Genomic DNA, 23,585 nt, shown 5'->3' with positions numbered 1-23,585 from the left:
TGGATTGCTGACCTTTAAATAACTACATTAAAATCCATAGAATACCTTAATTCCTTTAGTTGTTGTTGGATGTATTTTGGTGAAATGCATTGGTGATTTGTTTCCAAGTACATTCTTGATAACACTGGTCTTTGAAACAACTCTTTTATGTAGTCTAGAACAATTCCTCCTCTGCAAATTTTATTTTCATTCCCTATCTTCACAATCACTCGGCTGTGTCTTGTATCTCTTGTAGGAATAGGAACAGCAGGAATTGAAGGATGGATGTCCAGTAGGCCACTAGCCATGTGCGTAGCTAATGATAGCTTCAGATTTGTTGGTAGTCTAACAGTCAAAATATTATGGAAGTCATCCAACAGTTGTACAATTAGGAATCCTTTCTGAAAATTTTAAAGAAAGTTAAGCATCAGTTATCCCACTGGCTTGTTTAAATTGGAATGGTTCTTGCTTATCCTCAAGTATTGTTTTTATTATTCTCTTATTCACTATTTACTAAAATAAAAATTTGTACCACACTAATCTCACCTCTGTTGCCAGGATAACCTTTCTCATCAGTATGTCTGGATATTTTGTTATTAGTGTTTTCTTGTGAGAATCAATATTTCTAGGACTTGTACTGAAATGAAGTATCCTTCCTGAATTGATTGCTGTCCTAGAAGCACCATGATGTTGTAGGAATAGCCCTTCATCCTTTTGTAGGGTGGAAGTTTTCTGAGACCTGGTAAAATAAATTTGTGTCATTTAAAAAAGAACAAAAGACTAGTTTTCTGGTGCAGCTTGTATACATTGAATTATAGTATTAAGCATGATATTGAACATACCTAGGCCCAATTATGAAATTGGAGCAGATAGAAAGGGGGAGCTTATTACAAAATTTAGCCTCTAGAGGGTTTTTAGAAAGGAAAGTAATTGGAGGTTAGGGAGGTGGGTCTTAATGGAGCATTTAGGTTACCTGAAATATGCCAGTGTGTGAAGGAGAACAACAGTTCTTTGCTCCTGTACAGCTTGATGTTCATCTGAGAGTCTGGAGTCCTCCCTTGTTTTTTAACTTAAAAGCATTTCAAACAGACCTGGAGAGTGTTTTTATGTGAACGCTTTCATTGCTGCTGGCTCATATAATGGAGCTTCACTACTGAGGGCATGATGGTATAGAGCCATCTGAAATTGTTGCACTAGTTGGCCCAGTGAATTACCTGTTGATAGCAATTATTGAATAAATTATTCACAGTTTTAGTTGGGCTTGATCCATCACTGGGGTTGAACACTGATCAGCCACATCGTTGCTGATCGATAAAGCTATTATAAATATTAGAGCATGCAGATATATTTGATCATACAGCTGTACCTTCATCCAATTCTTCAATTTTTTTTTATTGTTGTCTTTATTTGGTCCCATACTTGACTATCCATTAACACGTTGCCATTTGGGGCAATTTTGATGGTACCTAGGGGAGTTTGCAGCTCTTTCCATGTTTCCAGGAGATGAATATCACATATGTCTGCTAGAGCTTTAAGTCTTGAAAACAGCCTTCAAAATTGTTGCTTTGTTTGATCCAGTTGGGATATGGTAGGTGCTGACATAGATATATCTTGCAAAATTTCATGGAGGTGTAGAATAGGGGATCCCGTAAACTGAAATATCTGAAATTTACAAAACAGTCAAAATGGAAAACAAAATAAGAATAAACAAACTATCTAAAATAAATAACAATGATTAGCAAAATGTATCATCTTTTGGGGTGCAGGTTTTCTGTTGTGGGTGGGTCAAATGGGGAGGGGTCATACCTGTTTTCTAAATTATTGTTAAGGGGGAGTCAAAGGTTTCTATTAGATATTAGGGGGGGGGGTCCAAAGATATTTCTGAAAAATTGCCTTAAATATCCCAGCCCACCCTAGCTCCTCAATAATAAAATGTTTCTTGTCTTATTCTATTCCACCTATTCTAAATTAAGGAATTCCTTTCATTCTCTCACAGAAAATTAATAATTTTATATGAATTGGCTTGGTGGAAAAAAAAACTTGTCAAAAAGCTTATTTGTCAGAATTTTTACAAATTGTAAAGAAAAAATATTTCTTTTTCAACAAATGCAAAAATATTGTTTGCACTACTACTTCTCAATAATTGATAAAGTATTTTTCCCCACAAAAAACAAAAAGAAAGGCGAACTGAATTTTATAGATAATTTATGTGTTTCTTCAGAATGTACAAATAAACAAACCTTTTGTAGTTGTTGTTCTGTGCCGATGGCGGATGTACTACTATTTGCTTTTTCCTAATAAAAAGAACGAAAGAATGTTCAAGCCTTTTCTATGTACTCGTTTTTATATTTTGTTAAACAGATTGAAAATACAGGAAGAAATACATAGCAATTTACAGCGAAGAGGCACTGCAGAGGAGTGGTTGTTTTCCCGAATAAAAATATACACTTACCTCGACTGGTTTTCTACTTGTTTGAGGACGGCTTTCAAATTTCTTATAGGCGAGCAACTTGCACCGGTAACACCACCGAGTACCAGGCTGGTATCCTGCCACTGTTAGCCCAATCTCGTCAAATACCGGATAAAAACGACTTGGAATAGGTTGCTTGTTCAGACGTGAGGGCAGTTGTTTATCGTGCATGGGACATGAGCAGCGCAAGTTGCTTCTTCGTAACGTATCCCAATGTCGCCGGCAAACATGCGAACCTACCGGCAACTTAGCGACACGACTAAGCTCCTCGGAAAGCTGGTAAAGTCGACCAATGCATCCTTTCCCGTTTCTAGTTTTGCAACTTATCATACAGTGTTGTGCAGGGGCAGGCGCCCGGCAATTCCCCCGCCGGAAATAAGAGGCTGCGCGTGCGCACTACGTTCTGCAGCGGTGTGCAGAACGAACTGACACTCTTGGTAATGACTTATTTTAGCTGTTTCATTGTCAAATTTAGTTTCAGATTTTATACTTAAACTTTTTGTTTGTTGGCGATGAAAAATAGAAACACTGCAGCTTTTGTTGTTTTGTTTTTAACTGTAATTGTTTTTCGGAATGTTCAGTTTGTCCTCAATAGCTAGTTGATAATCTTATATGGGTGTTGTTTTAGCAATGAAGCGTTAGTATTTCAAGCCTTTTAAATGGCAGCCCAGCTTCTTTCAAAGGGAACAACCTTTGGTCTGAAAAAAATAAAACTATTTGATATTTTTTACTCAAAAAGTTTGGATAAGTCTTCTGAAGGGTACACAAATAGTCCAAGTTCTTGATCTGGAAATTTGAACCATTTTGCTTTTGATATAAACCAATGTTTGAGCTTATGATTGTTCTCAAGTCTCGCACATAGCTAGGGGGTGAGGGTAGGGGGCGGATGCTTTCCACTCAACCAACACCTGGGTATGTAAGGGTGATCAATGCATTTGTATTTTATTTTCATTGTTGCCACTAAATTTACCCTTAGAAATCACTCCAGTATATCCCAAGTTGCCCTTGTCTTTGCCCTTAGCTTTAACAGATCAGGTGATTGTATAAAGGCTTTTATCAGACCATTTTGTGTAGGCTACCTCACGGTTTATCTCTGAGCACAGGAAACCCGGTAAGAACGCCTGGGACTAGGCTGAGGTTTAAGGACAGTTGACACTGTGATCGACTAAAAACGGTTGATTTTCTTTGGATTTTATTTTTTGCTTCAAATTAAATTATTGACGGTTTCGAGAACGTAGTTTTTGAGCATACATGATTCTGCTGATCTATTGAAAAACGCGACATTTTTTTGGTAGCTAGAGATCAAGTCGATCATTTTTAAGAACACAAATGCAAAATGCATTGAAATAACATTGAATATTATATTGAGACAACATCGAACAACACGAATGCAAAATTTAACCATCTCATGCCATTACAGTTTGCGAAGCATTCTGGAAATCCACTCAAACATCCACGCAAGCTCGCCCCCAGGGTCTTCTTGGTAATTTTCAGCTGGACACCATATTGAAAAATACCCAGGAGACCGTGGGGACGAGGTTGACATCCACGAAGAGACGGTCAGTCAACACGCCTTTCCCACAGAGACAGACCCGGATGTAAACAACTTTGGAATCAATTTGGTTTCAGAAAACACAGCATTTAGAGAGATATGGTGATTAATTTATTAAACTTTATTTTCTCACATAGACAAAGCAAACAAGACTAAATAGAGTTTTGACCGCAAAGCACTGTTAGAAAATTTGGATACCGCTGATACTAGGTACAGCGGTGTTTACCTTGAAGGGCTGTAAAAAAATAAAAATAGATGGGGGGTTGGAATCTGTTTCCTGTCTGCCCCTGCGTCTTGGCACGAATACCCGATTCAGACTGAAAAAGCATGGTTCCATAACAATCGTACATATATCATACTCGAAGATCCAGCGTACTTTGCGGGCGCTCAATGTCCCGCAAAGTACGCGGGGATGACCTTTGGGAGCGCCCGCAATGTACGCTGGATCTTCGAGCATGTACATATATTCACGAGTCAGCTATTACAAGTTTGTTTTGTTTACATTTATAGTTTTCAATAAACCATGCAATAAACCAAACAAATAAAATCCTTATTGTCACGATAGCTTTCAGCCTTGTATTAATCTCCCGTAAGCGACAACAACTATTGTTCAAGTATTTGGTGCCCAGTTAAGCTTTTCGCCATTGAGTATTGTTAATGACCAGACAGATAGTCAAATTCTGTAAGAATGACGACATACAGCCATCAACAAGTTCAAGGTAGGTCAATTCTATTAAATCCCTGGTATCCAGGAACCGCTTTCACTTGGGATCCCGGTTCAACGTTTCGGTACGCGGTCTCACCTCTTTTTATCCACTTACATGAGACATACTTCCAATCAGTTCATAAACAACTTCCATAGTATTCGCTATTCTATTTGGTAGTGATTAAAGAACATCGTCTTCCTTACCCAGGTGTTTTTTTTTCTATGGTTCCGTCCCAAGCGCTTCTTGATTTAAACACTAATAACCCGTAAATTGCATTCCTCTCGGCACATCTGCAAGCGCCAATGAGCTTTTGGCAGCCAGTGAGCGAGCACAATTATTCCATTAGCACCCTCTTCACCCGTCCCCATCTTTGCAGAGTACCGATTAGTGATTCTCACAGCCATAAAAGAGTGGGGATTGCTCTAGAAGACTCCATGATATCAGACAGGGTCTTTAACAAAGATAAGTCATCCTTCTTAGGTAAGATTTTTTTTTTCGATTTTCTTCTCTAGAATGTTGTTATAGCGTGGTTTGTCATACCGTGTTGTTATACGTTAGATGTATCATCTCAATTAACACAGATTGTTTAGATTTTTTCATTTCTTTTTCTTCTGCTGTTTTGCCTCTCGTTTTGGTTAACGAACTAGAAATGCTATTGTGGAGATATTCCCGCTCCCCAGGGTGGATGTAAAATTCGCTTGGAAACATCGTGATGGAGATGAGCCAACAATAGTGATAAATCGTTGATAATTTTCCAGTGTTTTAGTTTACATCACGTCTCGGTGATTTGTGTTATTTTGTTTTTAAACTCGTTAAGTTTATATTTTTATTAATGTAAATGTAAAACTACGTTGGCCGCAAATTTGTGACTCCTCATATCTCATTTCTTGTGACAACGGGGGGTCTTTCTCTACTAGATCTCCATTTTTACTTTCCAAGTTCAAAAAATAATAATTAGACAATTACTATTCCATTGAAAGGCTTATTTCACGGCCATTGTAAAGTTTGTGAAGACCATATTTTCTTGTGTTCCTTAAAAGTCAAAGTATCTGTGTTTCTTGAGTTTTTGGGAAAAGTTCCTAAGCTGTGACTGGCTTGCGTGTTATGGAAGGTTGATGAATCTAAACAAATTCTCTTTGACGAAACATTCCCCCGCACAGTTGGTATTCCGGAAGAAAAAATATGAACAAAACACGAAAAAGAAAACACGGCTAGTTTTGTTTTAACGCAAACTTGCTTCATTATAGTTTAACTTTTTACGGGAGCCAAGTACACATTCCTGACGATATTTTGAACAGCGATGTTACACCTAAATTGATTTCCAGTTGAATCCCGGCTGCGATCTGCTGTTGAAATTTGCATCTTTCGTCTATTAAAGGTCTCTTCCTATATTTATTGGTGGGTTTTAATGACTAAAAGCTAACGTCAAAGTTGTATGCGAGATGAGAATTTGCCATTTAATTTATTTGACTTTAGCCATAATGGAAGGTGCCATTGGTAACAGGGCTAGGCTTGCTGAACACATTTTTCTAAAAGACAAGAATTCATTGTAAGGCGAATATTTTTATTTTCTGCTTAATTGTTGTAAATGCGTGAATGGCTATACACCGAAATATAATGTATTATAACACCTCAATTCTTTATAGTCCTAGCTACGAAGAAATCTCTATATTTATTCAAAATTTAAAATATGTAATTGCGAAAATGAACAAACTGATAAAAAATCCCTATTGATGTTTGCTCTTGTTTACCAAATAAAAACTTTATGATCCTTTTCTTGCGAAAACCCGACTTTCATAACAATTACCCAAAGTACTTATCTGAAAAGTAATAACTCGGCCACCTTTCATTTTGGAAAATGATCTTATGCTATTTCCAAGTAAAATTAAATTTTGTATTTTGAGCCATTCAAAATCCTTTTAAATGGACTGGGAGATGTTGAACAATCGGTTCGGTGGTTCTTTTAACAAAACTTGTCAAGTCATCACCAGTTAAATGAAAAAAGTGTGAATGTGTGACTCGCTCCTTAAAGATTAATATAGAGGCCAAGCGACAAGTTGTGATTATGAGTTAAGTATTACTGCCGCGCTCTAGCAGGCACCACCATTTTAGCAATTCCAATGTGCTTTTTTCAATACTTTTGCAGCATTTTTTCTGGACCTTAAACTAGCAAGGAAAGGAAACTAAGGTAGGTTATGGAGGTATTGATTTCTTCTTCATCAAGTTATGCAAGCCATCTTTCAACTTCTTTCATCTTTTTTCTGTAACATGTTTTTGCTATGTATGTTTTTTTAATAAAAATGTATATTTTTTAATTATAACTGAGGTCTTAAGCTTTTTTTATTTATTCCCTAGCTGGCTTTAAGGTTAAGCTTGATTGTTAACTGTCTTTCTCATCGCCTTTCCGGTACCTTAATTAAAATATCAGTTGGATCTTTCGGTTGGATCGTTCCCGTATAGCATTTACATGCTGGGTTCTCTCTGACTTTTTGAGTTTGTATTTTTTATTATTCATATCTTGATTACAGCACCGCGGACCCGGCTCGTATAGGAAGGGGCTTAAAATCGTGGACGGGTATTCTGCAAACGCTCACCCCTTCCATAAATAAACTTTCCGCCCTTAAGCGCCCCGAGCGCTTATTCGAATCATTACAGTAGCTTCTCTTTGACATCCCCATAATTCCTCGATCATAATAATAATGGTTCTTTGAATCACAAGGTTTATGTTATTAGCTTCGCCACAATTGGCAGGGTAGCCGCAACAGCATGGCCATTTACAGATAATAGAAGATGTAAAAAGACTATTTACAACAAGTTATAGGAGATGTAAAAATTCATCGACAACATTATTCAACAAGTGGATGAGTCCTTTTTGCAAGAGGAGGCTTAGACTAACACTGGCAAATAAAAATAACAATGTTTTTTTTCACTAATGTAATCTTATTTTAAAGATTAAAGACAATACACCAAAAATGGTATTAGACCAAATTTTCGTCTTTAATAAGACGTCTGAAGAAGTCGGAGCGGAGCGGTCATTAATTACTAAAGGGGGGGGTACGTTTTTTTAGGCGCCGATTTAGGGGGGGGTCTTTTTGGGGGCTGTCATCAGAGGAGGGGTCTCATTTCTTTGGGTGCCGAATTTAAGTGGTTTTAATATAATACTGAGCAAGAGATTCATGAAGGTAAAGTTTTTATAGGACCTAATTCAAACGTCATCTTCTTTGAAGTAGACTCAAATGTCTTTGTTAAAGTCGTCGACGAGGTGGTCGTTTTCTAGAGACACAGGTATTTGTTGTTTATCTCTGTGCCATTCTTAAATTAGCGAAAAGGAAGTTGGGGCTTGGATTTGAGGGGGGAGGGGGTGTTGGGCCCAGGGTTTGGCAGAATCGAGTACCAGTTTTTGGTGTATATTTATTCTTCTGGTTTATGATCACGACAAGTTGGGCCTTTTGTTTTGATTTGTATTAATATAGAAATATAGAAAAACACCATTGTGGTTTCTTGCATGTAGTGTAAGGGATGCGTGTAGTGTAAGGGATGATGAGATCGATTTCATAGTCTAGACCGTCACTTCCTGTATTCTTCTGGTTGATTGACATTTGATAGTCCAAGTGGGCATGTTGATAGGATAAAAAACTTCATAAATAAACAAAGTTTGACTGTGTTTACAACATTGGCGACGAGCAATTATAAGGAACCTATGGCAGCATAAACAGATTCAGGTGCCAACGTAAGCGAGAGGCGACGTCGAGAGCTACCCGAGGTCCCAAATCGTAAATATTTATCACAAATTGTGTAGAAGTTCTTGTCAAGAATCATATAATGACATACCTCAATTTTATTATAACATATACTTGGTGCCTATACAAGTATCGCGAAATCCCTGAACTGCTCAGACGTTACAAATACCACTTTTTCTGAATAAATACACATCACAGAGCAATGAGAGTTTATTGTGACCTTTCTTCTAGGATATAAGACAATAAAAGGTGATCAACCGTAAAATATTTCGAGCTAGGTAATAAGATGCCACCCGATTACTTATTTTACAAATATCAACCGAGTAAGTTTACAATTCTCATGACTAGGTGCCTCACCTATGTACTTTGCTCCTTCATTCCCTATATTCATCAAAGATTTCCACATGAGTAAGTTTACAATTCTCATGTGCAAGTGCCTCACCTAAGTACTTTGCTCCTTCTTCTCCTATATGGTTATCACCCATGTTCAACGTAGTAAGTTTACAATTCTCATGTCTAAGTGCCTCACATATGTACTTTGCTCCTTCATCTCCTATATTATTAAAGCTGATGTTCAAATGAGTAAGTTTACAATTCTCATGTGCAAGTGCCTCACATATGTACTTTGCTTCTTCATCTCCTATATAATTATAGCTGATGTCCAACTGAGTAAGTTTACAATTCTCATGTCCAAGTGCCTCACCTATATACTTTGCTCCTTCTTCTCCTATATTATTATCGTTGATGTCCAACTTAGTAAGTTTACAATTCTCATGTCCAAGTGCCTCACCTATGTACTTTGCTCCTTCTTCTCCTATATTATTTAAGCTGATGTCCAACTGAGTAAGTTTACAATTCTCATGTCCAAGTGCCTCACCTATGTACTTTGCTCCTTCTTCTCCTATATAATTAAAGCTGATGTCCAACTGAGTAAGTTTACAATTCTCATGTCCAAGTGCCTCACCTATGTACTTTGCTCCTTCTTCTCCTATATTATTAAAGCTGATGTCCAATTGAGTAAGTTTACAATTCTCATGTGCAAGTGCCTCACATATGTACTTTGCTTCTTCATCTCCTATGTTGTTGGATGTGAGGTCCAATTGAGTAAGTTTACAATTCTCATGTCTAAGTGCCTCACCTATGTACTTTGCCTCTTTATCTCCTATGCTGTTGAATGTGAGGTCCAATTTAGTAAGTTTATTGCCAAAATTCTGCAACAATGTTAGAACTTCCTTACAGCCAAACAAACCAATATCATTATGGGTTATTAATAGTGTATTGAGGTTAGGTGCATGCTTCAATACATTCACAAAAGCAGACATGTCAGCGGGTCCAAGTCCACATTTGGAAAAGTCAACTATATTTAAGTCCATTCCTTCAAGTTTACCCTGCAGCAATGCTTTAGCCTCCATCTCACTAGCTGATTCATATAAGCAGTGGCACACATCCACAGCAAGTGTTGTGTCTTCTGCAACTGGCCACTCCTTTTGATCAGTCACCCTTTCTGGAAGGAGTCTGCATGTGACTTCATGGGTATTGGAAAGCCCTGCCACAAACCTTGTGACTATTTGCCATGCACCGTCATTGATATGGTTCTCAACAAAGCTCTTTAAATCTTCTTCCGAATTTGTGTCTGTCACATGTTTAGCTGCTAGAAACTCCTGCAGTGTCAGGTGAATAAAGCAAAAGTATTGTTTAGGGGGCTCCACCAGTGAATTTGAAGGTATTTCAGGTAAACTGTGAAGCAGCCCACAATCTAATAATGCATCATCTATCTTAACAGACTCGAATATCAACTTCCCATCTCTAATTCCTTCAAATGCTAGCTCTCCAAGCCTCTTGAACACCTTTTCATTTTCAGGTTTCAGGTCTTCAAAGGGTTTGTACATGTAAGTTCTAAGGTCACATTTTGAACATCCATACGCTTTTCTGTTGTGATTTCGCTTGTGGAAGAATATTTTCACAAAAATACTGTAAATCTCTGTAATCTTTACAGGCAGCAAATGATCACAACTATGAAGAAGACAATGACAAATAATAAAGCAGTTTACTGGAATGTAGCAGAGGGAAAGTAGATTTGCATTCTGTTGTATGTGTTCCCATATCTTTGGTCGGCTCTCGGAAAATTTGGTGACATAGTCTTTGACTTGTTCAAATGAGAATCCAAGAATCTCAACAGTTCTATTCAAACAGTCTTCAGGAAGTTCCCTCAGACATTCAACAGCAGTTGGACGTGTTGTTGTTATAACTGTTGCTTCGCATAGGAGTTTTCTAGACCATATCTTACGAAAAAGTATATGTGGGGCCATTTTCCCATCTGTGCTTCTTAAGTCCAAATCTTCACTTTGAGAAATATTTGATCTAGATGAAAATTCATCAACACCATCTAAACACAAAATGAGCTTGCTAGGGTTTGCAGTAATGTAGTTTAAAATGTAGATTATCTCATTATCATCAAGTCCTTGTGTTGTAGTAGAAAGAGTCAAAAGGTCCCTGATATTGATGTCAGAAGTAGAGGAAACATTCCGAAAAGCAATAGACAAAGCTACCTCATCACTGGACTCGCTTTCAGCCCACAATCGCAGGAGCCTGGTGCACATTATTGTCTTCCCAATGCCAGGTCGGCCAACAACAAGCACATTTTTGTGTTCAGCATCGATTATATCTGCTATCTGTTTTAGCTCACGAGTGTCCTTACCACGTTTTGGTGGGTACACTTTCAATTGTTCAGATCTTTCATGGGGGAAGTCCATTGTTGCTCTGTTCTCATGGATTGTGACATTCACATAAATCTTATCTGTTTCCAGGTCGTGTGGCTGACGGCCTTCCCCAGGATTAGAACGAAATGGTGTTCTGAGATCAGCAAGTCTCTTTGTGTGTTCCAAGAAGTTTGTTTTCATTTTGCTGATGATATTCGATAATTTAAGTTGTTGCTTATTGGACCCTCCTAAGAAATTTTGATAAAATTGCAAATCATTGAAACAAGCTCTCCTTCTTTTAACCGTGTATAACACCCACAGAAATTCTACGAAGGCAACGAAAGCAAAAACTCCATTTACCACCAATAACCCCATTACCCAATGATTTTTCTTACTCGCCGCCTGATTATAGCAATCATACGTTATGTTGGCGATAACGACAGCAGTGGAATTCCTTTGCCGTTTGATAGATCTGCATTCAAAGTTCGACGGGAAGCCATGAGGGTAAAAATACCCAGTTTGTGACACCATAAATATTATTCCCAATAGAATTCTTGCGGTGAGTTGACCAATGTAGGACCAAACTAATTTGGTTTTCTTCTCTGGCTGGGATGGCTGAAGTGGCTGGAGTTCGGCATCATTTGTTTCGTGGTTTTTAATCCTCTCGACTCTCCTCTTTGTAAAACACGAGTAAATCACAAACACAAGGAGGATAACGAAAAAGTTGATCAGTACAAACACGAATATAGGGATGATTTTCGTGTAGTCCTTTTCGTAATTTCCAAAGCATTGTTTAGTAATCCAAGCATTATCTTTCACTGATTCTGTCTTGCATTTGAAATCCGCGCGGGATTCGTTCTCATAAAAATCCGAAGTGGGGCCGATAAACACGACAAATACTACAAACCATGCAAAACCCGCAACATAGCTGTACCAAGTCAGAGTTTCTGGTTCCAATAAGTGAAGACACTGCTCCATTTTTTGGCTGCACTTGAGTTTAATGTTGGATTGCGTTGGGAAATATCTCAGGGGCGTAGACGGAGCTCGCGCCCACGACGACTTCTTTAATTCCAGCGGATGATCAAGAATTAATGAGACCACAGGCCTCCCACCTTTTCCATTGATGTTTACTGTGTACTAGAAATGAAATAGGGGGCATCTTAAAATTTGATAGAGTAAAATATACTAGCAAAGTAAAGTAAATGCTCGGATCGATGGCAAATACAACATGAGAGATTTAAGCAGCCTAGTCCCAGGCGCTCTTATCGGGTTTCCTGTGGATGGTAAGAGTTACGACGTCACGAAACCGCGGCAGAACGACTGCGCATGCGCGAGACAAGAGTCATTCAAAATGGCGGACGAAACACGAGTTTCCCAAAGCTGTTACAATAAACACAAACGTTTGGCTCAAAATGGACTTAACGGGAGCAAAAAATTACACATACACCAAGAAAATGTACTCGTGTTAAGGTTCCAGGAAGATTTTTTGCTGGATCGAGGGTAAAATCCTCAAGTTTGACGGCGTTTGTGGGATTTGCTGGCACGCGAAACTCGAAAGTTCTACTGCTGCCGTGAAAACGAGACAAATGTCAGGGAGCAAACATCAAATTTGGGCGAGATTAGTTTCTTTATATTCCTGAGGAAATCTTCCAAGTCAGCCTTGGGACTCATTCCGATCATCGCTCCAAAGTTATGACCGTGTGCATAGTGTAGATGGCTATCTAGAACATAGATCTTTGAATCGCGTCCGACGAGAGATATTGTCATTCCATTAGCTATGACTATTGCTGCTAGGTTCTGTTCGCGATCAAGCCTTTGCAGATAAAATGCAAGTGAACTTTGTAAAACCTGTGGATTACCTGATGTAATTAACAGATCGAGGGTGTCTTCAAGAGAAACAGTCCCAATGACTGAATCTAGATGTGGTTTTGCCTTAACAACACTAAAGAATGGAGACCCGCAACCATTCGTCACAGTGTCATATATGCTGTTGCCACGAACAATTGCAGATAACATCATTGAAAGCCAATGAGGGTTTATGGGAGGACCACGGCTGAGCTGTATACTGGTTCGGTTTGCAGAAGTGATATATGAATGGGCCAAAATTAGTGAGATAAAAGTAAATGCATTAGATCCATTTCTTCCAAGTAGAGTTGACTGAGATATGTAAGGAGGAAAGAACCAAAATGTAGATGAACCAACTGGATGAGTGGTAACTTGGATGTTAATTGCCTGTGAAGGTGCAGCCTGGTGATTAGGAACATTGTGTCTCAGTTGTGGTTGTGCAACAACAAATGAATTTAACTCGCTGTCAATGTGGGATTCCCATTGTGCAGAGTCATAGTATTCAGGGTCACAATTTCTTTTGACATTAATGCTGTCATTCTCATCATTACTACCAGGTTCTTGATTGCTTTGTGGGATTCTAGTAGATTTTGCTGTTGGTTTCAACAAGCTTTCATTAAATGCTGAACAGATTTCTGCAATTTTTTCAGCAAGGTGAGGGGAACAGATTGGACACTGGTCTCCAGCTTCTTCTAAACAAAAATTGTGAAATGTGTGAAAACAGTTAAGGCGATTGACATTGGTTGTTGATAATTGCGTGCAGTTTTTGTAGTCACAGATTAATTTAGGATCAGGTATTGTGGAAGGGTCTTCTTTTACAAATGAGTAGCCAAGGGGCATTGCTTTTGAAGTAATGGTGGTGTCAAAGGTAGGAAGAAAAAATTTCATGTCTCCTTTAGGCTGCCCTCTTGCATTTGTTTCTTGTGGAACCTTAAATGTAAAAAAATAGACACAATTGTTAGTCATGAAAAAGAAAATAAGTTGAGGCTATGATCAAGTGCTCGACTAATCATTATTATTACTTCCCTGCATAAAAAAACATTGTTCAGGCACTGCACTGCACCAAGGTAATAAAAAACTACTTATGGATGGATGGATGTCTACTATACCTGCTTTGCTTTTACCAGATTTTGACCAACTTGCTTGATGATTTTCAGTAATGCATCAGCAGCTGTACCAGTCACCAAACTTAGGTCATTTTCAGAATAACCTCTACTGTATGGTGTTGTTAAATAGTTATGAAAGAGCTGTTCTGTCTTTGATGCAGCAAATGACAGGGCTTTGTCCCTAATTTGACTAGCACTGTCATAATTTGAAATGAAGCTGCGTAGCACACTATGCCAGATTTCAACTTTTCTGTTATTAGAGCCATCCATTTCTTTTTAAGTTCATGGTACTGTGAAAAATGTTGTTTGTGAAAAGAAAAGTCACTAAGCATCAAGAGTGTTGATCTGTCATAATGATGCCTTTTTCCAGATTATAAACAGTAGAGATAACTTTAACATCATTGTTATATATGATTCCATGTCTCCAGACCTGAATGTAACAGGATAGTGGAAGAATGATATGGGAACCACCTCATCTAAAAGAAACAGAATGGAAGCATACTCTATGTACTTGCAGAGCTTGAATTTTAGGAGAACTTTATCACGTTATTTGCCCCATGCCAGAAAAACAGCAGTTATTACCAGGCTGACGCGAAAAGGCTTTGGCTTGTTGGGTAAGTCAGATCCAAATGTCTCTTTGTAAACTTTTTTAAATAAGAAGTCATAAATTGTTACAACATCTTCTTGTAGATTCAGGAAAACATGAAATGGGCCCTGCTCTGGGATGACTGATAGGAAACTGGCATCTGCATTGACTTCTTGAGCAATGAGTTTCTTTTGATAAAACCAAGTTGGCCAGTCCCCGGGTGCTGGTACTACAAATTTTTTCAAGTAATGTTCCAGTTGTGGACAGCACAGGAATATGTGATCAATGGCTGATTTATAGTCCTCCATACTTTTCAAAGATTGCTCAAACTCATCTATTAAATTAGTAGACTCAAGGGTACAGAGCTCATCGTGCGACAACCCAGAATAGACCCTACAAAAAAAGAAAAAAAATGATAATTTGGCAAATTTAATGTTCCATATTTGCTTTTTTTTATTTTACTCTACTCCTTTTTTTGTAATAGCAGTCACTAAACAAAAGTAAAATTGATATTAATCATTATGTATATGGCTTTCACAAACTAATGTAAGAGGTACATATTTATTGGGTGGGAGGTCCATATAGGGGAATAAAGTATTGTGCCTGAAAAAATATTTAGGAAGTGTCAATATTAAAACATTTTTTAAGAAGAGAAAACAGTATTTTTCTTGTATGGATTGCTGACCTGTAAATAACTACATTAAAATCCATAGAATACCTCAATTCCTTTAGTTGTTGTTGGATGTATTTTGATGAAATGCATTGGTGATTTGTTTCCAAGTACATTCTTGATAACACTGGTCTTCGAAACAACTCTTTTATGTAGTCTAGAACAATTCCTCCTCTGCAAATTTTATTTTCATTCCCTATCTTCACAATCACTCGGCTGTGTCTTGTATCTCTTGTAGGGATAGGAACAGCAGGAATTGAAGGATGGATGTCCAGTAGGCCACTAGCCATGTGCGTAGCTAATGATAGCTTCAGATTTGTTGGTAGTCTAACAGTCAAAATATTATGGAAGTCATCCAACAGTTGTACAATTAGGAATCCTTTCTGAAAATTTTAAAGAAAGTTAAGCATCAGTTATCCCACTGGCTTGTTTAAATTGAAATGGTTCTTGCTTATTCTCAAGTATTGTTTTTATCATTCTCTTATTCACTATTTACTAAAATAAAAATTTGTAACACACTAATCTCACCTCTGTTGCCAGGATAACCTTTCTCATCAGTATGTCTGGATATTTTGTTATTAGTGTTTTCTTGTGAGAATCAATATTTCTAGGACTTGTACTGAAATGAAGTATCCTTCCTGAATTTATTGCTGTCCTAGAAGCACCATGATGTTGTAGGAATAGCCCTTCATCCTTTTGTAGGGTGGAAGTTTTCTGAGACCTGGTAAAATAAATTTGTGTCATTTAAAAAACAACAAAACACTAGTTTTCTGGTGCAGCTTGTATACATTGAATTATAGTATAAAGCATGATATTGAACATACCTAGGCCCAATTATGAAATTGGAGCAGATAGAAAGGGGGAGCTTATTACAAAATTTAGCCTCTAGAGGGTTTTTAGAAAGGAAAGTAATTGGAGGTTAGGGAGGTGGGTCTTAATGGAGCATTTAGGTTACCTGAAATATGCCAGTGTGTGAAGGAGAACAACAGTTCTTTGCTCCTGTACAGCTTGATGTTATTCTGAGAGTCTGGAGTCCTCCCTTGTTTTTTAACTTAAAAGCATTTCAAACAGACCTGGAGAGTGTTTTTGTGTGAATGCTTTCATTGCTGCTGGCTCATATAATGGAGCTTCACTACTGAGGGCATGATGGTATAGAGCCATCTGAAATTGTTGCACTAGTTGGCCCAGTGAATTACCTGTTGATAGCAATTATTGAATAAATTATTCACAGTTTTAGTTGGGCTTGATCCATCACTGGGGTTGAACACTGATCAGCCACATCATTGCTGATCGATAAAGCTATTATAAATATTAGAGCATGCAGATATATTTGATCATACAGCTGTACCTTCATCCAATTCGTCAATTTTTTTGATTGTTGTCTTTATTTGGTCCCATACTTGACTATCCATTAACACGTTGCCATTTGGGGCAATTTTGATGGTACCTAGGGGAGTTTGCAGCTCTTTCCATGTTTCCAGGAGATGAATATCACATATGTCTGCTAGAGCTTTAAGTCTTGAAAACAGCCTTCAAAATTGTTCCTTTGTTTGATCCAGTTGGGATATGGTAGGTGCTGACATAGATATATCTTGCAAAATTTCATGGAGGTGTAGAATAGGGGATCCCGTAAACTGAAATATCTGAAATTTACAAAACAGTCAAAATGGAAAACAAAATAAGAATAAACAAACTATCTAAAATAAATAACAATGATTAGCAAAATGTATCATCTTTTGGGGTGCAGGTTTTCTGTTGTGGGTGGGTCAAATGGGGAGGGGTCATACCTGTTTTCTAAATTATTGTTAAGGGGGAGTCAAAGGTTTTCTATTAGATATTAGGGGGGGGGGTCCAAAGATATTTCTGAAAAATTGCCTTAAATATCCCAGCCCACCCTAGCTCCTCAATAATAAAATGTTTCTTGTTTTATTCATTTCCACATAATCTAAATTAAGGAATTCCTTTCATTCTCTCATAGAAAATTAATAATTTTATATGAATTGGCTTGGTGGAAAAAAACTTGTCAAAAAGCTTATTTGTCAGAATTTTTACAAATTGTAAAAAAAAATATTTCTTTTTCATCAAATGCAAAAATATTGTTTGCACTACTACTTCTCAATAATTGATAAAGTATTTTTTTCCCACAAAAACAAAAAGAAAGGCTAACTGAATTTTATAGATAATTTGTGTGCTTCTTCAGAATGTACAAATAAACAAACCTTTTGTAGTTGTTGTTCTGTGCCGATGGCGGATGTACTACTATTTGCTTTTTCCTAATAAAAAGAACGAAAGAATGTTCAAGCCTTTTCTATGTACTCGTTTTTATATTTTGTTAAACAGATTGAAAATACAGGAAGAAATACATAGCAATTTACAGCGAAGAGGCACTGCAGAGGAGTGGTTGTTTTCCCGAATAAAAATATACACTTACCTCGACTGGTTTTCTACTTGTTTGAGGACGGCTTTCAAATTTCTTATAGGCGAGCAACTTGCACCGGTAACACCACCGAGTACCAGGCTGGTATCCTGCCACTGTTAGCCCAATCTCGTCAAATACCGGATAAAAACGACTTGGAATAGGTTGCTTGTTCAGACGTGAGGGCAGTTGTTTATCGTGCATGGGACATGAGCAGCGCAAGTTGCTTCTTCGTAACGTATCCCAATGTCGCCGGCAAACATGCGAACCTACCGGCAACTTAGCGACACGACTAAGCTCCTCGGAAAGCTGGTAAAGTCGACCAATGCATCCTTTCCCGTTTCTAGTTTTGCAACTCATCATACAGTGTTGTGCAGGGGCGGGCGCCCGGCAATTCCCCCGCCGGAAATAGAGGCTGCGCGTGCGCACTACGTTCTGCAGCGGTGTGCAGAACGAACTAACACTCTTGGTAATGACTTATTTTAGCTGTTTCATTGTCAAATTTAGTTTCAGATTTTATACTTAAACTTTTTGTTTGTTGGCGATGATAAATAGAAACACTGTAGCTTTTGTTGTTTTGTTTTTAACTGTAATTGTTTTTCGGAATGTTCAGTTTGTCCTCAATAGCTAGTTGATAATCTTATCCGGGTGTTGTTTTAGCAATGAAGTGTTAGTATTTGAAGCCTTTTAAATGGCAGCCCAGCTTCTTTCAAAGGGAACAACCTTTGGTCTGAAAAAAATAAAACTATTTGATATTTTTTACTCAAAAAGTTTGGATAAGTCTTCTGAAGGGTACACAAATAGTCCAAGTTCTTGATCTGGAAATTTGAACCATTTTGCTTTTGATATAAACCAATGTTTGAGCTTATGATTGTTCTCAAGTCTCGCACATAACTAGGGGGTGACGGTAGGGGGCGGATGCTTCCCACTCAACCAACACCTGGGTATGCGAGGGTGATCAATGCATGATGCACTACATGAGGCTAACATCAACTAATCACTGAATTTGTATTTTATTTTCATTGTTGCGAATTGTTGCCACTAAATTTACCCTTAGAAATCACTCCAGTATATCCCAAGTTGCCCTTGTCTTTGCCCTTAGCTTTAACAGATCAGGTGATTGTATAAAGGCTTTTATCAGACCATTTTGTGTAGGCTACCTCACGGTTTATATCTGAGCACAGGAAACCCGGTAAGAACGCCTGGGACTAGGCTGAGGTTTAAGGACAGTTGACACTGTGTTCGACTAAAAACGGTTGATTTTCTTTGGATTTTATTTTTTGCTTCAAATTAAATTATTGACGGTTTCAAGAACGTAGTTTTTGAGCATATATGATTCTGCTGATCTATTAAAAAACGCGACGTTTTTTTGGTAGCTAGAAATCAAGTTGATCATTTTTAAGAACACGAATGCAAAATGCATTGAAATAACATTGAATATTATATTGAGACAACATCGAACAACACGAATGCAAAATTTAACCATCTCATGCCATTACAGATTGCGAAGCATTCTGGATATCCACTCAAACATCCACGCAAGCTCGTCCCCAGGGTCTTCTTCGCCATATTGAAAAATACCCAGGAGACCGTGGGGACGAAGTAGATATCCACGAAGAGACGGCCAGTCAACACGCCTTTCCCACAGAGACAGACCCGGATGTAAACAACTTTGGAATCAATTTGGTTTCAGAAAACACAGCATTTAGAGAGATATGGTGATTAATTTATTAAACTTTATTTTCTCACATAGGCAAAGCAAACAAGACTAAATAGAGTTTTGACCGCAAAGCACTGTTAGAAAATTTGGATACCGCTGATACTAGGTACAGCGGTGTTTCACTTGGAGGGCTGTAAAAAACTTAAAATAGATGGGGGGTTCAAATCTGTTTCCTGTCTGCCCCTGCGTCTTGGCACGAATACCCGATTCAGACCAAGAAAGCATGGTTCCATCACAATCGTACATATACCATGCTCGAAGATCCAGCGTACTTTGCGGGCGCTCTAAGTCCCGCAAAGTACGCGGGGATGACCTTTGGGAGCGCCAGCAATGTACGCTGGATCTTCGAGCATGTACATATATTCACGAGTCAACTATTACAAGTTTGTTTTGTTTACATTTATAGTTTTCAATAAACCATGCAATAAACCAAACAAATAAAATCCTTATTGTCACGATAGCTTTCAGCCTTGTATTAATCTCCCGTAAGCGACAACAACTATTGCTCGAGTATATTTGGTGTCCAGTGAAGCTTTTGCCATTGAGTATTGTTAATGACCAGACAGATAGTCAAATTCTGTAAGAATGACGACATACAGCCAGCAACAAGTTCAAGGTAGGTCAATGCTATTAAATCCCTGGTATCCAGGAACCGCTTTCACTTGGGATCCCGGTTCAACGTTTCGGTACGCGGTCTCACCTCTCTGGGATCAACGCTTCAGGATCCGAGGTCCGATTTTTTTTTATCCACTTACATGAGACATACTTCCAATCAGTTCATAAACAACTTCCATAGTATTCTTTATTCTATTTGGTAGTGATTAAAGAACACCGTCTCCCTTACCCAGGTGTTTTTCTTCTTCTATGGTTCCGTCCCAAGCGCTTCTAGATTTAAACACTAATAACCCGTAAATTGCATTCCTCTCGGCACATCTGCAAGCGCCAATGAGCTTTTGGCAGCCAGTGAGCGAGCACAATTATTCCATTAGCACCCTCTTCACCCGTCCCCATCTTTGCAGAGTACCGATTAGTGATTCTCACAGCCATAAAAGAGTGGGGATTGCTCTAGAAGACTCCATGATATCAGACAGGGTCTTTAACAAAGATAAGTCATCCTTCTTAGGTAAGATTTTTTTTTCGATTTTCTTCTCTAGAATGTTGTTATAGCGTGGTTTGTCATACCGTGTTGTTATACGTTAGATGTATCATCTCAATTAACACAGATTGTTTAGATTTTTTCATTTCTTTTTCTTCTGCTGTTTTGCCTCTCGTTTTGGTTAACGAACTAGAAATGCTATTGTGGAGATATTCCCGCTCCCCAGGGTGGATGTAAAATTCGCTTGGAAACATCGTGATGGAGATGAGCCAACAATAGTGATAAATCGTTGATAATTTTCCAGTGTTTTAGTTTACATCACGTCTCGGTGATTTGTGTTATTTTGTTTTTAAACTCGTTAAGTTTATATTTTTATTAATGTAAATGTAAAACTACGTTGGCCGCAACTTTGTGACTCCTCATATCTCATTTCTTGTGACAACGGGGGGTCTTTCTCTACTAGATCTCCATTTTTACTTTCCAAGTTAAAAAAATAATAATTAGACAATTACTATTCCATTGAAAGGCTTATTTCACGGCCATTGTAAAGTTTGTGAAGACCATATTTTCTTGTGTTCCTTAAAAGTCAAAGTATCTGTGTTTCTTGAGTTTTTGGGAAAAGTTCCTAAGCTGTGACTGGCTTGCGTGTTATGGAAGGTTGATGAATCTAAACAAATTCTCTTTGACGAAACATTCCCCCGCACAGTTGGTATTCCGGAAGAAAAAATATGAACAAAACACGAAAAAGAAAACACGGCTAGTTTTGTTTTAACGCAAACTTGCTTCATTATAGTTTAACTTTTTACGGGAGCCAAGTACACATTCCTGACGATATTTTGAACAGCGATGTTACACCTAAATTGATTTCCAGTTGAATCCCGGCTGCGATCTGCTGTTGAAATTTGCATCTTTCGTCTATTAAAGGTCTCTTCCTATATTTATTGGTGGGTTTTAATGACTAAAAGCTAACGTCAAAGTTGTATGCGAGATGAGAATTTGCCATTTAATTTATTTGACTTTAGCCATAATGGAAGGTGCCATTGGTAACAGGGCTAGGCTTGCTGAACACATTTTTCTAAAAGACAAGAATTCATTGTAAGGCGAATATTTTTATTTTCTGCTTAATTGTTGTAAATGCGTGAATGGCTATACACCGAAATATAATGTATTATAACACCTCAATTCTTTATAGTCCTAGCTACGAAGAAATCTCTATATTTATTCAAAATTTAAAATATGTAATTGCGAAAATGAACAAACTGATAAAAAATCCCTATTGATGTTTGCTCTTGTTTACCAAATAAAAACTTTATGATCCTTTTCTTGCGAAAACCCGACTTTCATAACAATTACCCAAAGTACTTATCTGAAAAGTAATAACTCGGCCACCTTTCATTTTGGAAAATGATCTTATGCTATTTCCAAGTAAAATTAAATTTTGTATTTTGAGCCATTCAAAATCCTTTTAAATGGACTGGGAGATGTTGAACAATCGGTTCGGTGGTTCTTTTAACAAAACTTGTCAAGTCATCACCAGTTAAATGAAATAAGTGTGAATGTGTGACTCGCTCCTTAAAGATTAATATAGAGGCCAAGCGACAAGTTGTGATTATGAGTTAAGTATTACTGCCGCGCTCTAGCAGGCACCACCATTTTAGCAATTCCAATGTGCTTTTTTCAATACTTTTGCAGCATTTTTTCTGGACCTTAAACTAGCAAGGAAAGGAAACTAAGGTAGGTTATGGAGGTATTGATTTCTTCTTCATCAAGTTATGCAAGCCATCTTTCAACTTCTTTCATCTTTTTTCTGTAACATGTTTTTGCTATGTATGTTTTTTTAATAAAAATGTATATTTTTTAATTATAACTGAGGTCTTAAGCTTTTTTTATTTATTCCCTAGCTGGCTTTAAGGTTAAGCTTGATTGTTAACTGTCTTTCTCATCGCCTTTCCGGTACCTTAATTAAAATATCAGTTGGATCTTTCGGTTGGATCGTTCCCGTATAGCATTTACATGCTGGGTTCTCTCTGACTTTTTGAGTTTGTATTTTTTATTATTCATATCTTGATTACAGCACCGCGGACCCGGCTCGTATAGGAAGGGGCTTAAAATCGTGGACGGGTATTCTGCAAACGCTCACCCCTTCCATAAATAAACTTTCCGCCCTTGAGCGCCCCGAGCGCTTATTCGAATCATTACAGTAGCTTCTCTTTGACATCCCCATAATTCCTCGATCATAATAATAATGGTTCTTTGAATCACAAGGTTTATGTTATTAGCTTCGCCACAATTGGCAGGGTAGCCGCAACAGCATGGCCATTTACAGATAATAGAAGATGTAAAAAGACTATTTACAACAAGTTATAGGAGATGTAAAAATTCATCGACAACATTATTCAACAAGTGGATGAGTCCTTTTTGCAAGAGGAGGCTTAGACTAACACTGGCAAATAAAAATAACAATGTTTTTTTTCACTAATGTAATCTTATTTTAAAGATTAAAGACAATACACCAAAAATGGTATTAGACCAAATTTTCGTCTTTAATAAGACGTCTGAAGAAGTCGGAGCGGAGCGGTCATTAATTACTAAAGGGGGGGGTACGTTTTTTTAGGCGCCGATTTAGGGGGGGGTCTTTTTGGGGGCTGTCATCAGAGGAGGGGTCTCATTTCTTTGGGTGCCGAATTTAAGTGGTTTTAATATAATACTGAGCAAGAGATTCATGAAGGTAAAGTTTTTATAGGACCTAATTCAAACGTCATCTTCTTTGAAGTAGACTCAAATGTCTTTGTTAAAGTCGTCGACGAGGTGGTCGTTTTCTAGAGACACAGGTATTTGTTGTTTATCTCTGTGCCATTCTTAAATTAGCGAAAAGGAAGTTGGGGCTTGGATTTGAGGGGGGAGGGGGTGTTGGGCCCAGGGTTTGGCAGAATCGAGTACCAGTTTTTGGTGTATATTTATTCTTCTGGTTTATGATCACGACAAGTTGGGCCTTTTGT

The 23,585-nt window shown here is 37.8% G+C and overlaps 4 protein-coding genes and 2 long non-coding RNA genes across 8 annotated transcripts; 1 reads left to right on the top strand and 5 right to left on the bottom strand.

The window, feature by feature from the left end:
* Positions 1 to 115: 115 nt before the first annotated feature.
* On the bottom strand, positions 116 to 1,359 carry LOC125561003. 2 transcript variants are annotated; one of them, XR_007306993.1, is made up of 4 exons: positions 1,346 to 1,359; positions 953 to 1,193; positions 526 to 718; positions 116 to 380 (listed from the first exon to the last, which is right to left on the bottom strand). It is a non-coding gene; the product is annotated as an uncharacterized LOC125561003 (long non-coding RNA). The 2 variants fall into 2 exon arrangements; XR_007306992.1 differs by lacking the exon at positions 1,346 to 1,359 and having other exon boundaries at positions 953 to 1,289.
* Positions 1,360 to 1,381: 22 nt separating this feature from the next.
* On the bottom strand, positions 1,382 to 2,791 carry LOC116610004. Its single transcript, XM_032370809.2, has 3 exons — positions 2,432 to 2,791; positions 2,220 to 2,273; positions 1,382 to 1,641 (listed from the first exon to the last, which is right to left on the bottom strand). The coding sequence occupies exons 1-3, from the start codon at positions 2,777 to 2,779 to the stop codon at positions 1,531 to 1,533; spliced, it is 513 nt and encodes a 170-aa protein (XP_032226700.2). The 5' UTR covers positions 2,780 to 2,791; the 3' UTR covers positions 1,382 to 1,530.
* Positions 2,792 to 3,396: 605 nt separating this feature from the next.
* On the top strand, positions 3,397 to 23,099 carry LOC116607139. Of its 2 annotated transcripts, none has more exons than XR_007307001.1 (7): positions 3,397 to 5,188; positions 6,855 to 6,896; positions 17,835 to 18,239; positions 19,272 to 20,106; positions 20,510 to 20,613; positions 22,279 to 22,320; positions 22,866 to 23,099. It is a non-coding gene; the product is annotated as an uncharacterized LOC116607139 (long non-coding RNA). The 2 variants fall into 2 exon arrangements; XR_007307000.1 differs by lacking the exon at positions 3,397 to 5,188 and adding an exon at positions 5,207 to 5,490.
* Positions 8,641 to 12,207, bottom strand: LOC125560993 (protein NLRC3-like). Its single transcript, XM_048723737.1, has one exon. The coding sequence runs from the start codon at positions 12,123 to 12,125 to the stop codon at positions 8,823 to 8,825; it is 3,303 nt and encodes a 1,100-aa protein (XP_048579694.1). The 5' UTR covers positions 12,126 to 12,207; the 3' UTR covers positions 8,641 to 8,822.
* LOC125561001 lies at positions 14,355 to 16,038 on the bottom strand. The gene is made up of 3 exons (XM_048723752.1): positions 15,883 to 16,038; positions 15,403 to 15,737; positions 14,355 to 15,077 (listed from the first exon to the last, which is right to left on the bottom strand). The coding sequence occupies exons 1-3, from the start codon at positions 15,907 to 15,909 to the stop codon at positions 14,645 to 14,647; spliced, it is 795 nt and encodes a 264-aa protein (XP_048579709.1). The 5' UTR covers positions 15,910 to 16,038; the 3' UTR covers positions 14,355 to 14,644.
* Positions 16,738 to 18,133, bottom strand: LOC125561000. The gene is made up of 3 exons (XM_048723751.1): positions 17,786 to 18,133; positions 17,574 to 17,627; positions 16,738 to 16,997 (listed from the first exon to the last, which is right to left on the bottom strand). Exons 1-3 carry the CDS (start codon positions 18,131 to 18,133, stop codon positions 16,887 to 16,889), a joined length of 513 nt encoding a protein of 170 aa, XP_048579708.1. The 3' UTR covers positions 16,738 to 16,886.
* Positions 23,100 to 23,585: the final 486 nt, after the last annotated feature.

Source organism: Nematostella vectensis, chromosome 2, assembly GCF_932526225.1.
Source record: "Nematostella vectensis chromosome 2, jaNemVect1.1, whole genome shotgun sequence".
NCBI lineage: Eukaryota > Metazoa > Cnidaria > Anthozoa > Actiniaria > Edwardsiidae > Nematostella > Nematostella vectensis.
Note: the sequence above shows the minus strand (reverse complement) of the source record. Positions and strands in the feature narration are given on the sequence as shown.